This window comes from Nansenia antarctica (assembly GCF_963989245.1).
Source record: "Nansenia antarctica genome assembly, chromosome: 4".
Taxonomy (NCBI): domain Eukaryota; kingdom Metazoa; phylum Chordata; class Actinopteri; order Argentiniformes; family Microstomatidae; genus Nansenia; species Nansenia antarctica.
In genome coordinates this window covers 63081803-63109030 of record NC_137689.1, presented here as the reverse complement: position 1 = coordinate 63109030, position 27228 = coordinate 63081803, and the positions used below count along the sequence as shown (strand labels likewise).

General features: G+C 44.0%; 1 protein-coding gene across 1 annotated transcript in view; it reads right to left on the bottom strand.

Annotated features, from left to right (window-relative positions):
- ppip5k2 (diphosphoinositol pentakisphosphate kinase 2) overlaps positions 1–13081 on the bottom strand; it is a 34628-nt gene extending 21547 nt beyond the window's left edge. Inside the window, exons 1-10 of the mRNA XM_080529763.1 lie at positions 12861–13081; positions 11924–12119; positions 10842–10932; positions 8811–8896; positions 4128–4282; positions 3854–3955; positions 2786–2947; positions 2155–2276; positions 1541–1642; positions 137–223 (exon numbers count right to left, since the gene is read on the bottom strand). Of these exons, the coding sequence (XP_080385889.1) occupies positions 137–223; positions 1541–1642; positions 2155–2276; positions 2786–2947; positions 3854–3955; positions 4128–4282; positions 8811–8896; positions 10842–10932; positions 11924–12119; positions 12861–13046 (1289 nt within the window). The 5' untranslated portion in view covers positions 13047–13081. The remainder of the gene's footprint in view (positions 1–136; positions 224–1540; positions 1643–2154; positions 2277–2785; positions 2948–3853; positions 3956–4127; positions 4283–8810; positions 8897–10841; positions 10933–11923; positions 12120–12860) is intronic.
- Positions 13082–27228: the final 14147 nt, after the last annotated feature.

Sequence of the window (27228 nt, the reverse complement as noted above, 5' to 3'; positions counted from 1 at the left end):
GCAGCATCGTTGGTGTCGCACAAACAAACCCGGCAAATGTTTTACTTGCCCCGGGCAATCGGGCAACCGTTAATGTCGAACCCTGAGTAGCCCTATGCACTGCCTGTGTGACCGTGGGCCTACAGCCCTACATTACCTCTGGTGTCGAACCTCCATCTTCATCTTCTGTTTGGGTGTTCTGTCGCCGTGGCGAATCACAGCGATGACACAGCGCAGCTCCATCCTGAGAGAGGAGAAGAAGGAATGGAACACTATCACAGGAAAGAAAAAGGGAATGTCCGCAACTCAGGACACTCCCGTGGTGGTTTAGTTCAGACACATAGAAACGGACGTTTGGATCTGAATACCATCTTCGTCGGGCCCAGCTCCGATTCCCACTTCCCCGTATCGAAGCGTTTGTGTTTTTGTGCGTCTGAATTAAACCACCATGGGAGCATAGACCAGAATTATGGACATTCGGTCTTTCTTTCATTCGTTCGTTCTGTCTTGCATTTGATGAATGTGCGTATTGTTCTACTCTTACCACAATCTCATAGGAGACCTACAGTAGAAACCTACCTACTGTTTAAGGGTATCCTATGCATAAAGTGTGATAATGCTATACCCATTATAGCCCCCCACCACCAAGGTGCTGGTGCAGGGAGAAGACCCGTGAAGAAGCCCTGTGCTCCAAATCCCCCTGTGTGTATGTCAGTGTTGGGGAGCAGTTCAACTGCATGTAGTTCAACTATCAGTTTAACTGCATGTTGCAGTAGCTTGGTGGTAATTCAATTAAATTCAAATCCAAGTACCGGTAGTGTTTCCAGTAGTTAACTACTTTTCTGCCATGTAGTGGTGAAGTAAGCTACTGTCACTAACTACATAAAAATAAAAAAAAATAAAAAAAGACGGAATTAAGAAGCAATTAAACAATGTCACCACTACCGGTATGTCTTAAGCCCAATGCACACAGCGTGCGATTTCTGTTGCACGACAACATTCCATTGTCGTCATGAATGGAATCGAATTTTCGCCGTGCGATTAAAATCGGGGCCGTGTGCATTGGGATGCGATTTTCTCATAGACTTCCATTCAAACTTCAAAATGGAATGTTGTCGTGCAACAGAAATCGCACGCAGTGTGCATTGGGCTTTACTTCACTGCTTATGGTCTCCTCACGTTGCTCCACTTCACAATTTTTTTCTCTCCCAAAGCACTTTCAGAGCATTTCTGTCACATGGACTCATCTTTCAGTAACTGACTGCCGTGTGTTGAATTAAGTAGTTTCTGTGTAGCGACCTACTTTTTCAAAGTAGCTTTAGTTTGACAAACTAGATTTGTCTCAAGGGCAAGTTTAATGTAGTTCAACTTATTCCCTTGTAAAGTAATTGGTAATCTAGTTAAATACATTTTCAGAGTAGTGTACGTAGATGGTCCCAGATTGGATGACAGGGATGTATTACGTGTATAAATGCCAGTATGTGTACGTAGTATGTATGTACGTACATACGCAGTACATGTAACCACCGATGCCAGTGCGTGTGTGTATGTGTGTACGTACATGGTCCCAGAGGTGGTGGGGACGATAGGGATGTCTTCAGCCTCCAGCGGAATAGACCAGGGGATCTGGAACTGAGGTGCTAGCTCTCTCATGATGATGTTCCTATAAACACACAGCCACAGGTCACAGTAGCCATAATAAACTGATGCTGCTAAGACTAATGTGTAAGTAGACATGGGCCCAGTGTTTCTAAATGTTTAATCTAGATCAGAATGATTTTATTTTGAAACACGGAAATACATTTCAACGTTGTTGAAAATCACAACACAAACTTGCTAGTCAAGCCAAAATACTACAATGCAATGGATTCAGTGAGTAATCCCCACTGCTACCTAGCTAACTACAACACTACTTCACATTGTTAGCAGGCTCACAAAACAAGCTGTGTTAGTTGACTAGCAAGTGTGTCATTGATTTTCAACAACGCTGTATCAATAGTAGAATACTAATATCAGTATAACGTATTCAATTTTTCACTTTTTTGAAAGAAAAGTCTGAACATTAAATCGGATGCCGACATGCGGACCAAAGCACTAGACCGTGTCACAAATAGCAAGGTCATTTTGTGAAACTATGAAGCTTCATTTACAAAATGGAAATGTTGAAGTTCTGACCCCAGAATTTTAGCGCAGTCGTCGTAATACTTCATGGAGTTCTTGACGAAGCTGAAGCCGTTGACGTCGCAGACGTACGACTGGCCGTTGGCCCGGAGCAGGTCGAAACCACACACTGTTTGCTGTCAAAGAGGAACGAGACGTGAGAGAGTGTGTGTGTGTATGACAGAGAGAGAGAGAGAGAGGTGTGTGGGGGGGAGAGAGATGTGGGGGGTGGGGGGAGGAGATAGAGGGGGGGGGGGGGTGAGGGAGAGGGGAGAGATGAGAGAGAGTTGTTCCTGAGGACACAACAGCTCTAGAGTTACAATGCAGGCCTTTGTGGTTAGAAACATGCTTGTTAGAAAGATGAGGGAAAGAGAGGCGGATTGTACTGTAGTCTGTTAACTCTAAACGCTATTCAACCACGGTCGATGGCTAGCTTGCTGTCTGAGAAAACCATACAATTCTTGAATGACTGCATTGAAAGGCCATTCATTTCTCTGTCCTATCTTGTGGTATCTCTACTTTGTATTTCCTGCCATTTAAGGTATTCATTATTCTCCTTAGCCTACTAATCAACAGTTGTCCACCTGAATCAGGCCAGACGTGCGGTCATAAGCCAGGGACGGGACACGGCTGTTGCAGTGGTTACCTTGAAGGCCAGACAGACTTTCCAGGCGATGAGCTTCTCTCTGGCGTTGAGGATGACGGGGTAGCGCACCTCCTTGCCCTCGCTGTCCCGCTCCACCTTGCCGTCCAGCGCCGGAGACTTCCTGGCCTCCGCGTGGGCGTAGTCTGGACCCACTGTGTACACCTGGGACACACACACACACACACACACACACACACACACACACACAGGTTAAATGAACATAGTCACAGATGTTTAACCCTAGCTGCAGGTGGAGGTAGTGAACAGCTGTATAAAGCTACTATCCTGAGGTTGTCTTAAAGCTAGTTGAATGCACTTGTCTCTTGTCTCTGGAAATGGCTTCTCCTTAGGCTACCAAGTCCCTGGACTCAGAAGAAATAAGATGATATGATATCACATTGACTGGTTGTATTGGTGGTCTGGGATCAGGGGCCATATCCTGTATCTCTGCAGATGAATCAACGCCAGCCCAGTGAGAGCTCGGGTTACACAGTACCACAGGGGAGCCCGGTGGAGGTATGAATCAGATGAGGGGGCTCATCACAATGCGTGGAATGGAATGAGGAACGGTATCAAACTGCCCTCAATGCCTCCTCTCCCCCCGGCCGCTATTCCGCTGTGCCTCGTTACCAAAACGTCTACACAACCGGCAATTTTTCCGCTCTGCTATTTCAGCTGGTAAACATAACTGTGTGTTACCTCAGCCTAGCCTCAAGAACAACAACACACAGCTCATTTAAAACTGTCCTTTTTCAGACTGGGGCCAACGGGTGTATTCGCTTTTGAGCTCTCATTTTACAGCTGGGGCTCCAAAATAAATATTATGTTCATATTCAGTTCTCGTACTGCAGCTGACAGAGCAGTCTGGGTCAGCCAGCTTGCCTCCTCTCCTCTCCTCTCCCATCCCATCTCCCATTTTCCTCCTTTGATGTTTAATAACAACTTCAACCCCCACCCCCCCGCCCGAGGACAGCGATAACGCCAGCCAGCGTGGAGAACAGTGAGGTAGACACAGCAGCAGTGAGCCTACCTTACTGAGTGTACGTGAGGTTTGTAGTGGGGCTGTACCTTGACGTCGGTACCGTCTGTTGGCATGAACTCTTCGTAGATGTACGATCCGGTCTTCCTCACATTGCTCTCAGGGGAGTAAACGCTACTCCTGCTGCCGATCTGGAGAGGAGGAGAAGGAGAGGGAGAGGAGGAGATGAAGGACACGGACGTGACATTATCAGGGCTCAGTGTGTGTGTGTGTGTGTGTGGTATCTAAGGTAGGGTAGTAGATGTAGATGTTGTGGTCCTAGTGTGTGTGTGTGTGCGTGTGCGTGTGCGTGTGGTATCTAACCTTTCTGAACAGCCTCTGACTGCCTCCTCCAGCAGAGGTAGGGTAGTAGATGTACACGTTGTGGTCCTCAGCACTGACGGGCTTCTCTACAAAGGGTTTCTGGAAGATCTCCCCGTTGACCTCCACATGGTCCTCCCCCTCCACCAGGTTACACTCTGTAGAGACCCCGCATGGACGCACACACACACAGACGAAGGGTGAGACAACTCCACCTTCACCTCCTAAGTCCCTAACGCCAGCCTCTACCCCATTTCTATCGACCAGCACATGGCCCTCTTCTTTCACCAGGTTACACTCTGTAACACACACACACACACACACACACACACACACACACACACTCTCTCTCTCTCTCACTCTCACTCTCTCTCTATAGAGGGGGAAAGGAGGCCAGAGTGGAGACAGAGAACAGTTTGGATCGATGGTAAACACAGACACAGGACATGGTGTCTTCATCACCTGGTCATCACACACCCAGCTACAGGTAGAAACATCTCATCGCCTTATCATAACAGAGGGTGGGTGACAAGGTGGAAAAGGTTGTTTGAATGTGTGTGTCAGGTGATATATTGAGGGTATAGAAAGCTAACATTTTGTGCTGTAGACACAGAAGTTCTAAGATACAGCACAAGGGAGAAATATTTAAAAGATAATAAAATAATAAAATAAAATAAAATAAAACTGGCAGGGCAGATGTCTGCTTGGGTCTAGTAGAATGATTACGGCATACACTACATTCATGCTTTCTCCTTTAATCCAGCAGCAGCTTTACACAGGACTTAATCCCCTTACAGCACAGACAGACAGGCAGAGAGACACACTTCAGGTGCCTGTCTAGTACCATACAACATACCATGCTATTAAGCTGAAAACCTGGCAGCTCTACACAGAAAATACTTAGATACTTACAGAGAGGCAGCTTTCTGGAATTACAGTTTGTCAACACATTGTGAAAAACACAAGACAAAGCTTTATGTGGTGTAAAACATATTGTTCAGTCCATTTAGAGCAATATGAGGTCGTCATAAGCAAAATAACGTCCTGCCACGACTGCATTAGTGGCCCAGTCTCTTGCCATCCTGTAAACAAGAGGCCGCCATTGTGTGGGATTGATACAGCCACTTACAGTACAACAGGAATTCATGATCTCAAACCTCCATTTCACATTTCTGCTCTTTTACACATTAATCAGAGACTAAGCTGCATGAAACACTCCCATGCTGTGTAGATCTATGAGCCAACATAGAAATGTATTGGACTCTTTTCAGCCTAATGGATAATAATCGCTCTCATTCAAATCACAGAGCTTAAACAGGCAAGATGGCTTCCAACTGCGCCTTCGTGAGAGTCTAATTAATATGAATTAATATTTAAAAGTTTTTAACGTTTAATGACAGAAGGAGGTGGGCAGGGAGCCTGCTGCTGTGGAGGTATCGGCTCTGACACTTACCCAGCCTCTGAGGTCAGCTAGGGACAGGCTGGGACGCTGTTCATTGACCGGTCTGAGGCTAGGCAGCCATCAGGGGAGGCTGGTGGAGGTAGAAATCGGAGCACAGGCTCATTGTGATGCATGGAATAGAATAAGGAATTCCTCCACTCCATTTCATGCATTTATAAAGAGCCTGTTCTCATATTTCTGCCTCCGTCAGCCTCCCCAGACAGACATAGACATAATAACTCAATACATAAATCATAGCTTAAGTATAGAGAACTGGGGTCAGGTAGGGACAGAGTGGTTGTTCATTCATCAGTGTATGGCTAGACAACACTAGCAAGTCATACAGACATTTCTGGAGGCTATAGAAGTTGGCTAAAGCATATAGAGATCTGAGCCAGGTAAGGTCAGGATACGGAGGACGATGTTCCGTTCACATGGAGATGCTACATATTCCACAGCACAAGTCAGTCAGTCAGTCGTTAACAGTCAATAACAGTCAGTCAGTCATTAACAATCAGTCCAGTCATTCCACCTCAACGCCCCTGGGATTAACCCTAGGTGAACCGGGATTAATTATGAATGGCAGTGGCACAGGCAGGCCAACTCAACGCCCACGAGACCAGGTTAATCCTAAATTAACCCTACATTCATTCTACGTTAAGCCTACGTAACAGTTACAGCAGACGGGATGGAAGGTTCAACCCCGCGATCGCCTGAGGTGAATGGTCCAGTGGGAGGAGTCCTGAGGTGAATGGTCCAGTGGGAGGAGTCCTGAGGTGAATGACTCAGTGAGTCCTGAGGTGAATGGTCCAGTGGGAGGAGTCCTGAGGTGAATGGTCCAGTGGGAGGAGTCCTGAGGTGAATGGTTCAGTGGGAGGAGTCCTGAGGTGAATGGTTCAGTGGGAGGAGTCCTGAGGTGAATGGTTCAGTGGGAGGAGTCCTGAGGTGAATGACTCAGTGGGAGGAGTCCTGAGGTGAATGGTTCAGAGGGAGGAGTCCTGAGGTGAATGAGTCAGTGGGAGGAGTCCTGAGGTGAATGGTTCAGGGGGAGGAGTCCTGAGGTGAATGGTTCAGTGGGAGGAGTCCTGAGGTGAATGAGTCAGTGGGAGGAGTCCTGAGGTGAATGACTCAGTGGGAGGAGTCCTGAGGTGAATGGTTCAGTGGGAGGAGTCCTGAGGTGAATGACTCAGTGGGAGGAGTCCTGAGGTGAATGGTTCAGTGGGAGGAGTCCTGAGGTGAATGGTTCAGAGGGAGGAGTCCTGAGGTGAATGGTTCAGTGGGAGGAGTCCTGAGGTGAATGATTCAGTGGGAGGAGTCCTGAGGTGAATGACTCAGTGGGAGGAGTCCTGAGGTGAATGGTTCAGTGGGAGGAGTCCTGAGGTGAATGACTCAGTGGGAGGAGTCACTGTCTCTAGCAGCAGCAGCAGCTCTGCCTGGTGTACTAGACTAGAGAAAAATCTCTCTAACTTTGGGGACTAGGCCTGTCACCTGATTACTGAAGTCATCCTAACATAGTTATTTACTCAGCAAAACAGAATGTAGTCAAGAAGGTGGAAAGAAGCCAAAGGCAAATTGACCTCATAAGGTCAATAAAATAAATAATACCCCCCCCCCCGTGTGTGTAGTCAGATAATGGGGAGACTTCCACCTGCAAGCTATAAGCCTTTTGGGCGCTGTAAGGCCGGCCAGCCAGAGGTGTCTTTGTTTAGTATTTAAATCTAAGATTGAACTATCGTTGAGTAATAAAAGTGCTGGTGAGTGTGGAATCTGTTTGGATAAAATGAGGGACAATATATCACAAACCGTACTCCAGAAATTAGCTACTCCAAGGCACTCCCATACCGTATGGAAAAAGGTGTCAACTGTGTTTTGTGAGTACAGTTAGGTGAGGGTATGGTTTTTATTTGTTCTATTCTATGGCTTCTGTCGGCATATAGGAACATCCATTTGTACGATCATAAACCTGCAACAGAGACTCCATTCTAGAGATTCTTGACTGGGAGCCTAGTGAGGGGGCAGAAAGAGGTCACACCACACTGCTGTTAGAGATACCACTGGACTAGAGAGGGAGAGAGAACTGCTGCCCTTGGCCCCCATACCACTTGACTTAAGAGAGAGAGAGGGAAGAGGGGTGAGCTGCTGCTCTTGGCCCCCATACCACTGGACTAGGAAGGGAGGGAGGGAGGGAGGGTGGGAGGGAGAGAGGGAGGGAGGGAGGGAGGGAGGGAGGGAGGGAGGGAAAGAGAAAGAAAAAAGGAATGAGAGAGAGCAGTCTGTGTGTGTGGATGAGTGCCGAGATGGGACAGAGAGTGAGAGTGAGAGGAAGAGCAAGGGAGAGAGAGAGAGTATCATGTAGATATTTAGTGCACGTAGCCAGATGCAGTTGGAACTCACCTGAACTCTCCAGGGCAGTAATACCATATCTAACAGGCTTGTAACCTTCCAAACACTCATGACATCCACTCATAAATTCACTCCAGGGCAAGTGTGTGTTGACGTGAGGCAGAGAGAGGTGTTAGAAGGGATGGATGGATTGCTGCTTGGCTGTCTGGCTGTCTGGCTTGTTGTCTGGCTGGTTGTCTGGCTGACTGACTGACTATACTACAGGGGACAGAGTCCAGCATGGTGAGATTACATGTAAATAATCACTGGAGGGGGAAACAAGGCCATGACTGAAAAGCATTATTTGTATATGACAGGGGCCCTGGTGAAATGGGGTCTATCCACCCACAGTGTACGTTTCTATTGGATAACAACACTATGGTGCCAGTTCCACAAGGTTATTCTGCATCTAAAATGGCTGGCTGGCTGGCTGGCTGGCTCTCTCTCCCTCCCTCCCTCTCCAGGATTCCCTCCCTGTCCATTCCAGTAAGTTATTCTACATCTAAAATGGCCTCTTGTCTGTCTGTCTCTCTGTCTCTCCCTCCCTCCCTCCCTCCCTCCCTCCCTCCTTGCCCCTCCCTCTCCGGGATACCCTCCCCGTCCACTCCAGGCTGGAGTCCTGATACTAAGGCTTAAACTCCCAGCAGTATTCCCCCTGCAGCCTGTCAGCGTGCCAGTCCTATGCTGCTGGACTCCTCCCACAGACACAGTCATGACCGAACCACACCCATCTTGAAAAACGTAGAGAGATAAATCAGTAAGCTGGGCTTGAGCACTGGTGGTAGTAGAGGGGTAGATACTGGTACTGGTGGTAGTAGAGGGGTAGATACTGGTACTGGTGTAGTAGAGAGGTAGGTACTTACCCTCAGGTCTGGCCGGGTCTCGGTTGAGCACAGCATAGCGTGGTAGCAGGATCCCCTCTGCCTTCAGTATCCTATACACCTCTCTCCTGGAAGAGAAAAAACAGACACACACACACACACAGTTTGTGAAAATGGATTGACCATCTTTGAAATCATTAGCTAGTTGTTGAGTCAATTAGCCTTTAGCTAGTTGCTACCTCTACTATTTGAAGTGTGTGTCAGGACAAGCCCTCTCTCCACCCGTCAAATCAGCAACAGCTGTGTAAAGTCAACAGTGATTCTGTCAGGTATTATAATCCTAGCTCTTTAGTGCTCTCTCGTGTGCTTCAACAACAATGACACCATTCCAGCATCCCACAGAGTGAATCATGTATAGCACTATGGTAGTGCGACCATAACAGTAACACCACGCTATAATCCAGCTTCAAACGCAGAGGCATACTGAGGTGGGCCTCAGTAGAATAGCTCTGGGTGTTGAGACAGGGTGGCTGCGTGTTAGCGTGCCGTTGGCATGTATGACCGGTCAGCACCTGTGTGTGTGTGTGTGTGTGTGTTCAGTGTGTATGTGGTGGATGTCCTTGGAATGACAGCTGTTAAAGTAGTGGTGCAGTGGGTTACTGTACAAAAAACCTGAAAGAAGGTCATATATTTAAGCTTGTGTGTGTGTGTGTGTGTGTGTGTGTGTGTGTGTGTGTGTGTGTGTGTGTGTGGTGGGGGAGTTGTAAAAATATACTCTTATAGCCACAGCATGTGACTGTTGAATGCTATGGAGGAATCGGAAACTTGTGATGGTGGGTTTTGTTTCTATACGTGTGGACCAGCTGTTCTGTCTCCAGACGGACAGCTACAACGTTGATTTAAGAGTGCCCTGACTAAACTAACGCTATGCTTCCTATAATGTCCCACACACGCTACACAGCCCTCTGATGCAGCACACATGCAGCAGTAGCAGCTCCATCACGCCGAGGAGCACGAGAGGTTGAGACACTTGGGCCGGCTTTACACCGCAGGTCGAAGTGACACTATTCAGATTTTTTGCTCGGAATTGTACACTCAAAACACTCGCAATTATCTTTTCACCTCACCTATTTAAATCGTCACATATTTGTTAGGGATGCTCCGATCTGGATTTTTGGGGCCGATACCGATCACCGATTTTTTTCCTCAAGATCAACCGATACCGATACCGATTTTTTTTTAAATACATAACTGTAGGCCTACTGACTGGATAGCCTACATATTTTTTGCTTTTTAGACAAAAGTTTTGATCCATTAGGCACCAAGCAAACGCAGACCCATTTTTATGGCATAGTAAAGGTCTGGCCTATCACCCAGTTAGGGCCTGAAGCCCAAGTCAGTTGATATGGCTGTATAAAAGACATCATAAACGTGGCCTTCATGGTTTACATACTGTTACGTCCTCCTATGTTTTCTGTTCAGTTATCTGTCTTCCCCAGGAAAAAAAAAAAAAAAAAAAAAGTTTTTTGCGATCGGCCATTTTTGCCGATCACCGATCGAGTCATTTGGAGTGAAATCGGCCGATTTAAATCGGTGGCCGATAAATCGGAGCATCCCTAATATTTGTAGCGATAATTAACTGCATTACCATGCATCGTTACATCCCTACAAACAAATGACAGGGACAACCAAAGGCTAACTGTGCGGCTCTGGCTAGAAGAGCAACCTTGTTGAAAAAAAACTAAAAACAAAACGTCTGAGACTCAAATCAATAGTCCAATGCCTCAACTCTCTTTCATCAAAACCAGGGTGACAAACCATGCCATATACACCCCCCGAGGGAATATGTGCATTTATTGTTTATGAATCGTGCCTTTGCTTAATAACCCACCCAGTGCTTTTATTAGACACAATAATGTGAAGAATGACAGCACCCTCAATGCTGCCATAACCGAGGATAAATCCACTGGTTCCCCCTGGGCAGTACGACTCGGCTTGCTGGCCAACATTCTGTCACCATATATGGTCATGGCTCGGTCGAGCAGTGACCATAGCAACTGTCAATCATCTCACCTGTCCTGGATGTAGTACTGCAGATCCAGGTTGTTGATGATGAACGGGTTCCTGAGCTTCTCATAGGCTACTGCCTTGTCCAATGGAAAACCTTGGAGGATGACAGAGACGCACATGAGTACTGCATGTGTTTGTCTAACAGAAATATACATAAATAATATACATAATACATATATACTCACTGAACACTTTATTAGGAACATCAGTACACCTTCCAAGCTAGTGAAAGTGGTGTAATGGTGTGGGGAATGTTTTCGTGGCACACATTGGGTTTAACCATTGGGTATTCAAAAATAGCAGTTATTGACAATACCATCATAAACCTGTCATAAATTGCATCACTGTATGATTGAAGATGCTATGAAAGTGAAGTTTTTGTAAACAATGTAATTTGTCAAATGATCATGTCCCTGTCCAGTCCCATGTTAGCTCAACAGGCATGCAGTGAGAGGGACCATGCTAGCTGGACCAGCTGGTTTGAGCTGGCTCATCCTAGATAACATAACAATCAAACTCTGCACAGTCCCAAACACCACAGCCAGAGGCGGGTCCTGGAGGACTACACTAGACAACGACCATACACAGCTGTAAACAAACCATCAATTAAGCACAGCATGTCTGCTAGCATCACATGACCAGACAGGGGTAGCTGTGTAGGAGGGACAGTCACCATTAGAGAGCAGGCAGGCAGGCTACACAGTCAAGTCCTAGCAGCACTCCAGTCCGCTCTGATTCATCAGACAGGATTGCAACAGTGAATGCCTGGTCAAAGCCATGTCTGTGTAGCGTGTTGAAAACACTGTGATTAGGAAACGTTGCCAAACAGCAGAGAGCTGGTCTGATGAATGCAGTACTGTCTACAGGACCTACACAACCAGCCCTGTGTGGGAGGGCGGGGCTGGGTGTTTATACAGGAGAGAGTGTGTGTTTGTGTTTGTGTGTGTGTGTGTGTGTGTGTGTGTGTGTGTGTGTTGTGTATTTATGTGTTTATGTTTATCTGTGTGTGTGTGTGTGTGTGTGTGTGTGTGTGTGTGTGTGTGTGTGTGTGCTATGTCATCTGTGCGTGCGTGTCTCCACCTCACCTTTAGAGTGGAAGGATATGAGGCAGTCACAGAGGGGCCAGTTCTCCACCGGCTCGTCGAGTATGACCTCCTCTTCAAAGGTTACCACGGTGATGTACTTGAAGAGACACAGGCGTTCCAGAATCTCCTTCATGGGCTTGGAGGCCGACTTCTTGGACATGGAACAGATCCCTACTACAATCTGTCTCTCCGGAGGCTAGGAAAGAAAGAGAAAGAGGGGGATGAGGAGAGACTATCTAAGACTATTGAGCGGGCCCCCTCTCCCCACACAGCCATATGCAAGACTATTGAGATACACATTTTATATTTTATGTTGTTGTTCCAAAGAATATCCCATGTGAAGGAAAATACTTTGGAAATCAAAAAGCGTAGGCCTACTTTCTTTATGGATGTAGAAGTATTTGAAACATTCATATTGTAAGGTTACATAAAAACATATATTCCTATGCACATCAGTGGATCCAAAGCAACATATTAAACCCCCACAGAGCTTCAGAAATGCAGGGAATGTATCTATGTGGGTGTATGAATGAATGGAGTTATATAAATGATGAAACTGAGTGTTTGGCTAGGTGCAGATGCTCAATGAAAATACATGACAGATTTAACTAACCCTAACATTTTCAATGCAGCCTTTCCGTGCCAAATCCTTATCAAATCCAATAACGGATGTTCCCCAACTGTACTTTATAAAAAATGTAAAAAAACCTTTGTGTGGGAAACAGAGCACAGAAACAGTACTTTGTCTAAAATATCAAAGCATCTGGGAACGTAGGCGAGTGTCTTTGGAGAGTCGCATCGTCTGCTGTGAAAACAAATACCTGCTGGGTTGACATGATAGGACCCCTACAGGCACACTACTGCAAACACCAATCAGATGCTTCATCCACACAAGAGTGGATAGGTCTGGACCTAGGTTTGGACCTGGTCAACTCACCGAGTCGTACATCTCATCATCATCATCATCGTCATCTTCCTCCTCCTCCTCCTCCACATTCTCATACAGGCAGTCGTAGCCCATGACTCGGCCCGGGTCCAGTAGCTCCTCCCCCTCGCCATCGTCACAGCCGACGAAGAACCGCGGGTGTTCGCTGGCGTCCGGAGGCTCTCCTCCAGCTGACATGGTCAAGCCGTGTTGAGGAGCAGGGCCGCGTAGAGAGGGGCTGCTATGAGGCTGAGGCTGGGTTTGGGGCTGAGACTGGGTTTGGGGCTGGAGCTCAGGTTGGAGCTGGGGCTGAGGCTGGGCCTGGGACATGGGTTGGGGCTGAGGATGGAGCTGGGACAAGGGCTGCTCCTTCTCCACGTCAGACCGGCCTGTGCCTGTCCCTCCCCCTGCCTCTCCCAAACCCCCGAGCCTGCCACCCCCTGACGCCACACCCCTCCTCACTCCTCACACACACAGCTAGGGCCCCCAACTCCCTCCTGTCTCTCCTCTTCCCCAGGGCCTACCTGCTGGCCAAACCAGTCCACTGACCCCCCTCTAAGGGGGTGTGGGTCAGATAGAGAGGACCCCCCCCCAGCACAGCGTGGGGGTTGATCAAAGTGCTAACAGGATGGGAGTGGGTTTATCCCCAGTGCATGACCCCAAAGTCCCCTTCCGCCAGTCGGCTGGCCGCTGCTGGTGCTGGGTTACCACTGCGACAGTGGGTTACCGCCGGCATCAATCCTCTGCGCTGTGCTGATCTTCAGAGCTCAGCATGATAGTGTCCTCACTCTCTCTGTCGCCTGAAACAACACACACAATGTATATATTTATACATACACTAAGAGACCGAAGGATAAAAAGGCAGACAGTATGTCCGTCCGCGCGCGCGGGCGCACACACGTCGTGCACACACACACACACACACACACACACACACACACACACACACACACATACAGTACAGGCCAAAAGTTTGGACACACCTTCTTATTCAATGTGTTTCCTTTATTTTCATGACTATTTACATTGTAGATTCTCACTGAAGGCATCAATCCTATGAATGAACACATGTGGAATGATGTACTTCACAAAAAAGTGTGAAATAACTCTAAATATGTCTTATATTTTAGATTCCTCAAAGTAGCCACCCTTTGCTTTTTTGTTGTTAATAAAATATTGTGTTGTTGTTGTTAATAAAATATATAATAATAATATTCAATATATATATATATAATAACATATTATTATTAACACATATTATATTATATATTATTATTATATATTTTATTAACAACAACAAAGCAAAGGGTGGCTACTTTGAGGAATCTAAAATATAAGACATATTTAGAGTTATTTCACACTTTATTGTTAAATACATAATTCCTATGTGTTCATTCATAGTTTTGATGCCTTCAGTGAGAATCTACAATGTACCAAATAGTCATGAAAATAAAAGAAACGCATTGAATGAGAAGGTGTGTCCAAACTTTTGGCCTGTATTGTATATACACACACACATGTATATATATATATACACACACACACACATACTGAATGAGAGAGGCCTAACACACTCATTCCTGTCCTAGTGTTGATTAAGAAGCAGAGCTAATCAAACGAGGCCGTCCGGCAGTGCAGACAGACAGAGATGACAGAGTGTGTGACGGAGATTAAGAGAGGGAAGGTCAGAAGTGTCAGATCAATCAGAGCATGACGTGAGGACTTCTCAGAGGCCCTCTCTAACTCTGCAGGATCAGGATGAGGCTGTGGAGGTTTCACTGGTGGACTTATGGGCTAGGGCAGAGTAATCCTCACGTCAGCAGAAGATATACAATCCCAGCAGATACAGTAGCGTAACCGCAACCTTGAAGCGAGGTTGGTGCCAACATAACCTAATAACTACCCTCTGTTAACATAGCATTGTGGTGGCATAAAGGTTAGTGACATTTCACATGAATTCAGCTCCAGTTGTGTTTTATATTTGGCGAGAACATAAGTTCAATAAGTTCTACGTTCCCCCGACAATGTTGCCCATCGGTCATGTCCAGGTAGACTAAAGGCTGGACAATTAGGTTGCCGCGACCCATAAAAGTATTTCATTGGCATGTTGCTACAAAAAGGAGTGAGTTGATACGCAGCAACAACGTGGCTGTGTTTGCTGAGATTAATGAGTTAAAATAAAATCAAGGGCTGTCTGTCTGTAAAAGGCACAAATGAAAGATTGAGGCATATGGTATGAGAGAGAGAGAGAGAGAGAGAGAGAGAGAGAGAGAGAGAGAGAGAGAGAGAGAGAGAGAGAGATAGATAGAGAGATAGAGAGATGATAAGAGAGGAGGGAAGAGGAGCTGGATTTAAAGTTGCATCTGTCACAGTAGCAAAACCACTGCATAATAGCCTACATTATCATACTGTTCAAAGGCATTAGCCTATGTTCCCCTTGTCCTCTCATGGACAAACTCAGCCTAAATCTCAAGAGAAAATGTGAGCAAGAGTTAGTGCCAGAACTGGACGCAACACTACTGTGCAAATACCCACCAGAAGGGTTTTGTGAGCCAATTCCCAAAGCATAAATATTCCTGACTGTTGACTCAGCTATGGGAAGACCATGCCCTGTCAGGAATAACGCTTTCTACGAAATGAGAGTTAAAAACTAACTATTAATGGGTGCAGTGCTGACTGTGTCTGTGTACGAGACGGATTTAACCTTGAGCACACAGCCAATGCACAGCCAAGCATTTACCCAAATATGCAGAGTTGGTTTCTAAATTAAAAGTAAAGAAATGAGCAGAGCCTACAAAATGTCCCACTAGAGCTATTTCAAAACAAACACTATATGCCTAGTTGTTTTTAGACGAAGATCAACACATTGTAGTGTCACAATGAGAAGCTTCCAGGACTGACTGAAAGAGCATTAGTATAGTATTCATCAGCAAGAAGCACACCTTCTCAGATGCTAGGCAGAGATACGCCACATCATCTAGGCTAGGGTGCCTGGTCATCCCACTCAAATGTCACTGAATCCCCTAGAGCCCTGTCAGCTTTTACCACCGACACACACACTGACACACAGACACACACACACACACACACACAGGCAGCCTGTTCAGTAAAGACATCAGGACATTGGGTGTACTCAGCTTATCTGACTGTACAGGGATACAGACAGTCCCAGCATGGACACACAGAGAGATGCTCAGTAAACAAGACTACCGCTAAAACAGCTCAAACCTACAAATGCAAGGCCTTGGTCTCTGGGTTAGATTGGAGCTTAATGGCCCACTGAAGTGAAAATCCTCATTCCCAGTGTTTTGGTTTGAATTTTGGCTTCACCAGATCAAATTAGCATCACCCAAATATAAAAAATTAGGTTTATTATGTCATGTTCCAGTACTACAGTAAATAATAGCCCTGCTACTCTCCCTCAAACACTCTGTTTTCAATGGGTGTTACGGGGTTATGCGTCTGTCACCACAAACTGCTTATGGTATACTCTAATACAGCGGTCGGGAACCTATGGCTCGCGAGCCATATATGGCTCTTCCGGTGACGGCATATGGCTCCCAGACAATTGGGTTGAAAAGTAAAAAAATAAAAAATAAAAATAAAAATTAGTTTTGAAGTTAAATTTCACTGGACTCTTCACGGGACCCATGACCCGTGGGTCGGGTCGGGAACCAATGTCTCGCGAGAGTGTCAGAGGTCGTTGTAAAGGTGAATAAATAAAAAACAATTTGATCAGATAGTGAACTAGCTTATACGCTTCAACCCTTGTAACGAGAAAGATGGCAAAAAGAAAAAAAGACGATGATTACCGTGCATTCCAGGCTGCGTGGACAGAGGAATTTGCATTTGTGGAGATCGCAGGATCTGCGGTATGTCTAATATGCAATGATAAAATTGCATCGATGGAACGGTCAAATATAAAGCGGCACTTCGATACGCATCATGCTTCATTTGCATCGAAATATCCAGCTGGGGACAGCAGGAAAAAGGCATGCGAGGAGCTACAGCGGAGAGTGCAGACGAGTCAACAGCAACTGCGTGGGTGTCACGGTGACGGTGACATACTTTTCTCTTGCGTTAGATGAGTCAACAGATGTTAGCCATCTATCTCAGTTCAGTATATTTGCCAGGTATGCTGCAGGTGGGTTTTTATCCTTTTAGTTGACCTTGTATGTAATATGTACTTTCATGTACCTACTTCTGCAAATCTTCTAATAAAGTTTTCAATCAATCAATCAATCAAAACACACTGCGTGAGGAAAGCTTGGCTGTTTTGCCAATGAAAGGGACAACCAGAGGAGAGGATTTATTCACGTCTTTCATGGAGTTTGCTAAAGAAAAAAAACTGCCAATGGATAAACTTATTTCTGTCTGTACTGATGGTGCACCCTGTATGTTGGGGAAGAACAAAGGATTTGTAGCGCTTCTCCGTGAACATGAAAAGAGAGCCATCCTAAGTTTTCATTGCATCCTGCACCAGGAGGCGCTTTGCGCTCAGACGTGTGGCCAGGAGCTAGGTGAGGTGATGTCTCTGGTCATTCGAGTGGTCAACTTCATTGTTGCCCGAGCTTTAAATGATCGCCTGTTTAAAGCTCTGTTAGAAGAAGTTGGGAATCATTATCCCAGTCTGCTTTTACACAGCAACGTGCGTTGGTTGTCAAGGGGAAAGGTGCTCAGCCGTTTTGCAGCTTGCCTGAGTGAAATCCGGACTTTTCTTCAAATGAAAGGCGTCAAGCATCCTGAGCTAGACAACACTGACTGGCTCCTGCAGTTTCACTATCTCGTGGACATAACAGGCCATCTGAACCAGCTCAATGTGAAAATGCAAGGTATTGGAAATACAATCTCATCCCTTCAACAAGCAGTGTTTGCATTTGAAAGCAAGCTGGAAGTCTTTCTCAGGGACATTGAAACAGGTCGTCTTCTGCACTTTGTAACACTGCAACAATTTAGAGATGCATGCTTAGCAAGTGACTCCACTCAACATCTGGATCTCCAGCAGCTAGCTGGCTTTACGTCCAATCTCCTGCAGTCATTCAAAGCACGTTTTGGAGAATTTCGTGCGCGCACTGGTCTTTTCAAGTTCATCACTCATCCACATGTGTGCAGTGGACAAAATCGACCTGACATGCATCCCTGGGGTCTCTATGGGAGACTTTGAGCTGGAAGTTGCTGACCTGAAGGCATCAGACATGTGGATGAGTAAGTTCAAGACACTTAATGGAGAGTTGGAAAGTCTTGCGCGACAGCGAGCAGAGCTGGCGAGGGAACACAAGTGGACAGAAATGAAAAAACTTCAACCTGAAGACCAGCTGATTCTGAAAACTTGGAACGAGCTTCCTGTGACATACCACACAATGCAGCGTGTTAGTATTGCCGTATTGACCATGTTTGGCTCTACATATGTATGTGAGCAGTCATTCTCGCATATGAGGAACATTAAGACCAACCTACGCTCACGTTTAACTGATGGAAGCCTCAACGCCTGCATGAAGCTCAACCTCACCACGTATGAACCAGACTACAAGGACATCAGCAAAACCATGCAGCACCAGAAATCGCATTAAAAGTAAGACATATTTAATTTATTATATGTTAAAAATACTATATGGCTCTCAATGAAATACATTTAGAAATATTTGGCTTTTATGGCTCTCCCAGTCAAAAAGGTTCCCGACCCCTGCTCTAATAGAATGCATGCTCTGAGTAATAAAACTCAATCAGATAAACCAATTAGATCATTTGTTTACATCCCTCACATTTTAGCCAGCAGTAGCAGTGCACACACATTTTCAGCATGGAGACAGCCCAGCCTAGATGAAAATTATAAAAAGAATAATCTTTGATATGGAAATCAAAGTCACTTTCGGGGGACTTTAAATTAGATCATAGCTGCTCTTTAATTGATTTTACTCTGGTGTACCACAGGGGAGGCTGTTGGAGGCAGAAATTGGAGGATGGGCTCATTGTAATGCATGGAATGGAATGAGGAATGGTATCAAGCATACATGTTTAACACCATTCCATGCATTACAATGAGCCCATCCTCCAATGTCTACCTCCACTAGCCTCCCCTGGTGTATCATGGTTTGAACCTGGTGCTCATCAGTCTCACTGATGTGATGAGAGGAGCTGTTGAATACTGATTAGAGTACACTCATGTCAAGCCTCTGTGAAATGTAAACAAACGCTATCTTTTCAAACTGATCAGATAAACCAAAGATCCACTGTACTGGGAATGTCACGTGATAAACCTGTGGTTAGCTGAGACTGATAAACCTGTGGTTAGCTAAGGTTCGCTAGTAGAGAAGCAGCAGAAGTAGAAGCTTGCTCCATGCGTCTGTAGTATGTTTCATGTTTCAGACAGAAACCTGCAGACTTCGGCTGGTAGGGAAGGAAAACAAAAACACTATCACGAGCATGGGCTTTTAAGTGCGTGTGTGTGTGTGTGTGTGTGTGTGTGTGTGTGTGTGTGTGTGTGTGTGTGTGTGTGTGTGTGTGTGTGCTATGTTAGGACTAACACAATTCTATAGCAATGAGGAGGAGGACTTGATAGGTGAATTTATTTTGTATCACAAAATTACAAAACAAAACGTCTCACCTCCCCTCCAACTCAATTCAGTGGCAACAAACCTTCCAACTTCCTGTTAATTAATGCCTAGTTTTGACTGGCCAATACCACACGTGTCCCAATGATTACAGTTCATATTTACATAGCTTAACGTGGACAATGTATGGTATGAAATGTCTCTTACCTTGAAACCAGTCCGTGTGGTGTGTGTTCAACGTGTAGTCCCTGAATTCATTCGTGTCGCCTGGAACCTGAGTCAGTGCCTGCGAGGAGACACAGCTTAGCCGCTAGTGCGGTGCTGCTAACTGGCTAGCTGGCTACGGCTTGCACATAGCTACAGTACATAGACCTACACCTTTACTGACTATGCTATCGAAATATTGACACCTGCGTAGCTATAAGAGTTGTTATAGAAATAGGGCCGACCCTGTGACTTTAGGGTATACACTACCTGAGTGTGTCCGTTCGTCTCACATCAACCATCCTCTGGCGCTAGGAGTCCACCGCCAGAAACCTCACAACGCTGTGACGTCACTAAGGGGCGGGGTTAGGGATGAGTGACAGCCTCCCCAGACCACCAAAACATGGTCCAACTCCTGGTGCCCCCACGGTTGAAAAACGTCTCGCTTAAGTGCCCTTTTGAGTGGCAAAAATGCCCTTTTGAGTGGCGAAAATTAGAGGATGTGCCCTATTGGTGCCCCTCCAATGGTCTAAACTTGACCATGTGCCCCCACAGTTGAAAAACCTCGCACTAAAGTGCCCTTTTGAGTGGCAAAATTAGAGGGTGTGCCCTATTGGCTGCCCTTCCAATGGTATAAACTTGACCATGTGCACTGATGGGGTCCCATGTTGTGCAGTAGGTGCCCTTTTTTTCTTTTCGCCCCTGCCCTTCAAACAGCCTGAGGCCGTCACTGTTCCAACTCCAGTAGTTATCATCTTGAAAATGTCCAGTACAGATTTAACATTTAACATTGAAAAAACACTGCGGTTCTGTCTGTAGAAATGCTGTTCTAGTCAGGTTTCTCTCAATTCTTCTTATTCTTATTTAACGTCTCCTCGTTCCACTAGTTTCTATGGAGGAAATGTGAATAACGAAAGCAACGTTGAATCAATGTAGTCTATTCAGCTACCTGTTGGCTACTAAAATGAAGAATAGTTCTTGAGCAGTTTAAGACCATTTATTCAAACAAGGCATACACAGGATTACGATCGTCTGGTCTGGATCTGGTCAGCTGGGGGGTCACAGGAAGGAAAGAGAGAGAGAGAGAGAGAGAGAGAGAGAGAGAGAGAGAGAGAGAGAGAGAGAGAGAGAGAGAGAGAGAGAGAGAGAGAGAGAGAGAGAGAGAGAGAGAGAGAGAGAAAGAAAGAGACAGAGAGGAGCTGCTTGGTCAAGCTGAGCGGGGTGCTGGAATCAGAGAGAGCTCCCCTTGGGCCCCACACCCTTATTTATAAACAATAGTATGCAAATACAGTCACAGACAATGGCCTATCACCTTCACTGTAGAGATGGTCAAGATGTGAAAAGGGGAGAGCCCAATATGATGTCACCTGGCCTAAAGTCATTCCAGGCTAGGGCAGATTCACATGACCATATAAGGACAGTCAGTGTCCTGAGCATAGGGCCGTCATAAAACCCCCATCTTCAGTAGAACAGGCCCACACCATGTGTGTTTCAAGTAAAAATATACTACATCAACCACATTACTAACACAGTTAGGTCCGGGAATATTTGGACAGTGACACAATTTCCATAAGTTTGGCTCTATACGCCACCACAATGGAAGTGAAGTGCAGACTTTCAGCTTGAAGGTTGAAGGTCAGCTTGATTTTTGCTTGTTGAGCAAAAATAGTGTATGAAACGATTAGGAATTGCAATCATTTCTATACACATATTTTCAGAGGCTCAAATTAACATAATCATGCATACAATGCTCAATCCCTAAACACTTCAGCATTCATCCGTCTGCTTCTGTCTTCTGTCACACATCAACACAGTGACCCAGCCATGCGGTGTTTTACAGATGAGGTGGTATGTTTCGGATGTTGAGCCGTCATCATTCAGATACAGGTAGAGAGACTGAGAGAGTTGCATCTGTCCAAAGAATGCTCTTCCAGAACTGGGCTGGATTTTTTAGATGTTTTTTTGGCAAAATCTAATCTGGCCGTTCTATTCTTATTCTATTTATATTATATTCTCTCTATTTGTTGCGTTAAGTCTTCTCTTTACGATAATGATGCCTACCTGGCTCCTGGAGACTGGTCTTCACTAGGCTGGATGTTGAAGGGGTTTTTCTTTACCATGTTTGTAAAGGATCCTGAGATCATCCACCACTGTTGTCTTCCATGGACGTCCAGACCTTTTGTCAACAGTGCGTTCTTTTTTCTCAGTATGTACCAAACTGTTCCCGTTATCTCTCTGATAGATTTTGGGTTGTTTTTGCAGCCTAAGGATGGCCTGCTTCACTTGCATTGTGAGCTCCGTTGACTGCATGTTGTGCGTATACAGGAACAGCTTCCAAATGCAAATGCAAAACTTGGAATCAACTATGGCCTTTTACCTGCTTAATTGATAAAGAAATAATGAAGGAATAGCCCACACAGGTGCATGAAACAGCTTTTGGTCCCTTGAAAAAAGCTTTTCCTAAACCCTTCCTGCAATTTGGATGTGCATACCCTCAAATTAAAGTTGAGAGTCCCATATTCATTATATAACTGTGACTTGAATATGTTTTGGTTAAGAGCTCAAATAACACAAATTCCAAATATGGACCTAACTATACATAACAGTAACAACATAACAATGATTTGATATCACTCTTTGTGTTTCTAGAACAATGCCCCTCCACAGGGAGCTCATTTTGCAAGTAAACATTCCTCTCCCAACCATTCAACAAGTCATTTCTAAACATTCATCGTTCACTAGTCCAGGGCTGCCAAGTTTCACCAAAAGTTTGGAGTGAGATTTTTTGGCGGTGGAGCGACCCAAAACTGTGCACGTTTTGGCAGCGGCGGCCCCTCTCTCCCACCCAATTATTTGTGCTAGTTTCCTGCAATTTGACATGTTGTTCATAATAAACCAGCACAAGAAATGAAAATAATAAATAATAACATTTTATAAAACAAGAAAAAAATTCAGACAAATATCATATTTATGAAATCTTAATAAACAAATACAGTAGCCTACAGACTCTGAAAGAAAAATTGGCCCCATCAACAGGACTCAGCCCCTTGGTCAGCAGCAGAAAGACCCGTGGTCATCATCTTATATAGCAGGGGTCACCAACTACATTTGTCCAAGGGCCAGAATTTTTCGAAGCTTACACTGTGGGGACCGGACTTGTTTTTATTTATTCTATTTAGGCATAATTAGCATATTATTGTTTAATATCTTCACTTTCTTACTAAATGTATGTTATTGATTTATTATCAGTGTTAACAGACTCCTGACACCTATACTGCAGCCAGCCACCAGGGGGCGATCAAGATATTTTGGCTTCACTTCATTGTAATCATTTTCAGTTATCAATCAAGCAAAATGTCACTCTCAAAGAACCTGAAGCGTAAAATTGATGTGGAAAAACGCAGCTTTAATGAGGAATGGACTGACAAGTACAGATTCATCTGCCAACATTTAGTAACGCAAAACCTGTATTTCACATCATTATTTTGTTCACTGCAATAAAAACATTTTTAAAAATTATAATAATTATCACAACATACACAACCAGTACAGGCCCGCCAGTGACATCTCCGAGTTGTGCATCCAACCAACCAGCCACCCAGCCATGAATTCATTCATCAATTCATTCATGCCTTCATTAGTCTCGTTAATCTCTCTCTCTCTCTCTCTCTCTCTCTCTCTCTCTCTCTCTCTCTCTCTCTCTCTCTCTCTCTCTCTCTCTCTCTCTCTCTCTCTCTCTCTCGTATTATTAAGCAATATATAAACATATTTTGTTTAGCCCATTTTTACTCGGAACATTCCATTCAATAGAATTTAAACAATGTGGGCTTGTAGTCAAATGGCATGCAATTATAAATATAGCAATTATAGATAGCATCGCCTACGTATTTATACAGAGAAAATTAAATGTAATCATTTGGCATTGGCCAAGAAATATCGCATTCTACTCCATAACACACTAGTTGATCCACGCAGGACGTTCATATAGTTTTGCCAAACAGGTGGCTCAAAATTGTAAACGTTTATTCACACCGTAGCGCTGAATATGATATTTCAGTCCATCCCTTTCCTGATATAGTATGCTTCTGTAAAGGGATAGTACAAGCAAAATTCAATTAAAAGTTTGTGAGGTGTTATGTTATGTTATGTTATGTTATGTTAAGTTATGTCCAGCAGATGTTGGTTCTATATATGTTTTAAAATGCATTTTATTTTTGTAAATAACAACCGTACTTCTCTATTGCCTATCATCTCTATATATTTCAACACCCACAAAATAATAACGATTGATATTTTTCCTTTTTTCAATATTATAATATATATATTCTATTTTTTCATTAATTAAATATATTAATTAATTAAATATATATATATTTTATATTTTATATATTTTTTGTTTATAAAAACGTTAGCAACGTGACATTTGGACACCTAGACCATTGGTCCATTCAGATTTGTGGTGCAATGAAAAAAATGTGTTTTCCTCAAAATGTCATACAATTGTGCCCTCTAGTGGTTAAATCTACTAAAACTCTAGACCAGTCAGACTTCAATCATCTTGTCCCAGTAAGCGGCTATTCCGATCTCCTATAAGGCTAGGTGCACGATCTCCACTACTTCCTGAAAGGCACCTTGCATGAACATATCCTGTCTCACTCTATTGGTTTAATTTATTACTACATGAATCATGTAGATGTTCAGTAGATCAGTCAAAACTTTTTGGGAGTTTACAAATATTAACAAACAAAAAAGTAACACTACATTATGCTGGCTGGCTGTGATGTCATAATGGGTGATCATAGTGGAGTTAGAGTCTTGGGTGTGCCAACATTCTGGAAGACAGGCAGTTGCAGAAAGATGGCACCTTGGTAAGTACTGCATCAACTTGTCTTCCTTATATATATATATATATATATATATATATATATATATATATATATATATATATATATATATATATATATATATAATAACATCTGTGACCAAGCCATTGATTGGATGTTTTTTGGGGGAAAATACAATTCTATCTATTTTGACACTAAACAGAGAATATTCAAGTTGTTCTGTCGGTGTAAATTAACATTCCCAAGACCAAATAATTGGTAAACATGAGTTTCTCATGAGACTTTCCTTAACTTAGGTGGCTGATAAGGTTCAAATGGATAGCTATGTTTTCAGGTTATTTATTATCTGATATGGCCCATACGCAACATTTAGTTTTACTTTGGGCTGACTAGGTAGGATAAGGAGAAGTTTGTATAATTGTTTGGTTACACATGAGTTGATTACTTGAATACTCTTGTTGGCCTCTAATAGTATTTTTTCAACACTGAAAATGTTTATGTATGTAAAGCCTACTGTAGTTGTACTACATAAGCGTCTTTGAGTGTCTAGAAAAGGGCTATTTAAGTCTAATGTATTATTATTATTATTATCAAGTCAAGTCAAGTCAAAAGTCACTTTATTGTCCCAATCACTGGGAAATTTGTATTGGGCTTGCACCCCACAGCAGCCAACAAAGAGCAACAGACAATACAGAATGTTAACACACAAACAGAAGGCAGTCCTGATTAAAACAAGAGTGGAAATAAAACGATAAGCAAGATATGTTCACATTCATCTGGTGCAGTTTAAAAGTTTAACAGAAACGGGAATAAAAGATTTTTAAAATCTATTTAATCTAGCGTGGGGGACTCTGAACCTCCTCCCAGAGGGCAGCAGTTCATACTCTGCATGTAGGACATGGGAGGGATTCATGAGAATTCTATTAGCCTGTCTGAGAGTAGCCTGTTCAAAAATAGACTGCAGGGATGAGTGGTCTTTCACCCCTATGATCTTCCATGCAGTCTGTATCAGTCGGACCAGTTTGGACCTTAGTTGTACAGATAGGTTACCAAACCAAGATGTAATGCCGTATCTGATGAGACTCTCTAAGACAGACTGGTAGAAGAGTAGCATACATTTTTGGTCAACACCATGAACTCTAAGGCGGCGTAGGAAGTGTAGTCGTTGTTGTAATCTGCTACAAAGGCTGTCTACATGAGTGCTCCAGGTGAGTGAGTTGTCAATGAAAACCCCAAGATACTTGTAAGAGGCGACCTGAGAGATGGATTGTTTGTGGATGACCACAGGCCTGTGGTTCCCAACACCTCTGGGGTCGAACACCATCTCCTCAGTCTTCTTAACATTTAAAACCAGGCAGTTAACATCACACCATTTAACAAACCTCTGGATTTCAGAATAATAGTCAATTAGGTCACTGTCCTTTTTAATTAAAGCAAGGATGGCAGTGTCATCCGAACATTTTATGATGCGATTGCTAGGGTAGGTGCTTCTGCACTCGTTTGTGTATAAAGTAAAGAGCACAGGGGAACTGACTACACCCTGTGGAGCACCAGTGCTTATGGTTCTGGGTTCTGAAAGAGTGCCATTAACACTGACCCGCTGTGTGCGGTTAGTTAAAAAGGAGTGATACCATTTTATAATGAGGGGGGGGGACATTAAGCCCATTTAACTTCTCAATTAAAAGGTGCGGCTGTATCGTGTTAAAAGCAGAACTGAAATCAACAAATAGGAGTCAGACATAGGAGGTAGGGTCCTCTAAGTGCTTAGATATGAAGTAGATAGATATTATTATTACAATGAATTTGAGGAACTTGTTGCAGTTATGACACTTCCTCCATCTTTTAGCAATAATAACCATGTCATTTTGACAACCCAGAAAATTATAAATTGTGTTTACATTTTGCTGGGTTGTCATGGTAACATTAGGCTACATGTCAGAGTGACATCATTGGAGGGTTCCAAGGGTGCATTGGGTGCAGGAAGGTCCTGACAGAGTGATGATGTCATAATGGGGTTGCCAGGTGATATTCTAGAAGGTGAGAGTAGAACAACAGATGGTTTTAGCAGTTGGTACAGAGACACTGAAGAGGTTACGTGAGTACGATATCTTTGGATAATGATTATGTAACAGGTTATAAATAGGCGAACTAGTTTGGTGAGGGTGAAATTCCTGCTAAAAATGTGAATGTTAGTCTCAGGAATGTGTTCAAACAGCGACATCTACTGGTAGTAGAACATCTATGAAGTGATTTATAAATTGTTCAGTTGTTCAAGATTATGCTGTGGTAAGTCTAACCAAAAATGTATAAGTACATTTACTTATGTTTCATAGACTATCAGTAGCTGCTACCAATGTTATTTGTTGTACTGAACACATTCCTGCAGGTGAGATAAAAAAAATGTAATACCTCGTGTTGAACTGCTAGTGTGAGAGGTCTGTTGTATTTTTCTATTACCACTAGATGGCGTTGTTTAGTTCGATTAATAATTGCTTTTTTTTTCTTTTTTTTTACAAACGATGTACTTTATTTTCTATAGGTTCTATATGTTCTATTTCTTATATATATACAGTACAGGCCAAAAGTTTGGACACACCTTCTCATTCAATGTGTTTCCTTTATTTTCAGACTATTTATATTGTAGATTCTCACTGAAGGCATCAAAACTATGAATGAACACATGTGGAATGATGTACTTAAGCAGGCAAATCCTGCTAGGCTGAAGGAGGACAGCCCTACTGTAAGTGTAACCATCACTATTAGCACACACATTCCTGCAGT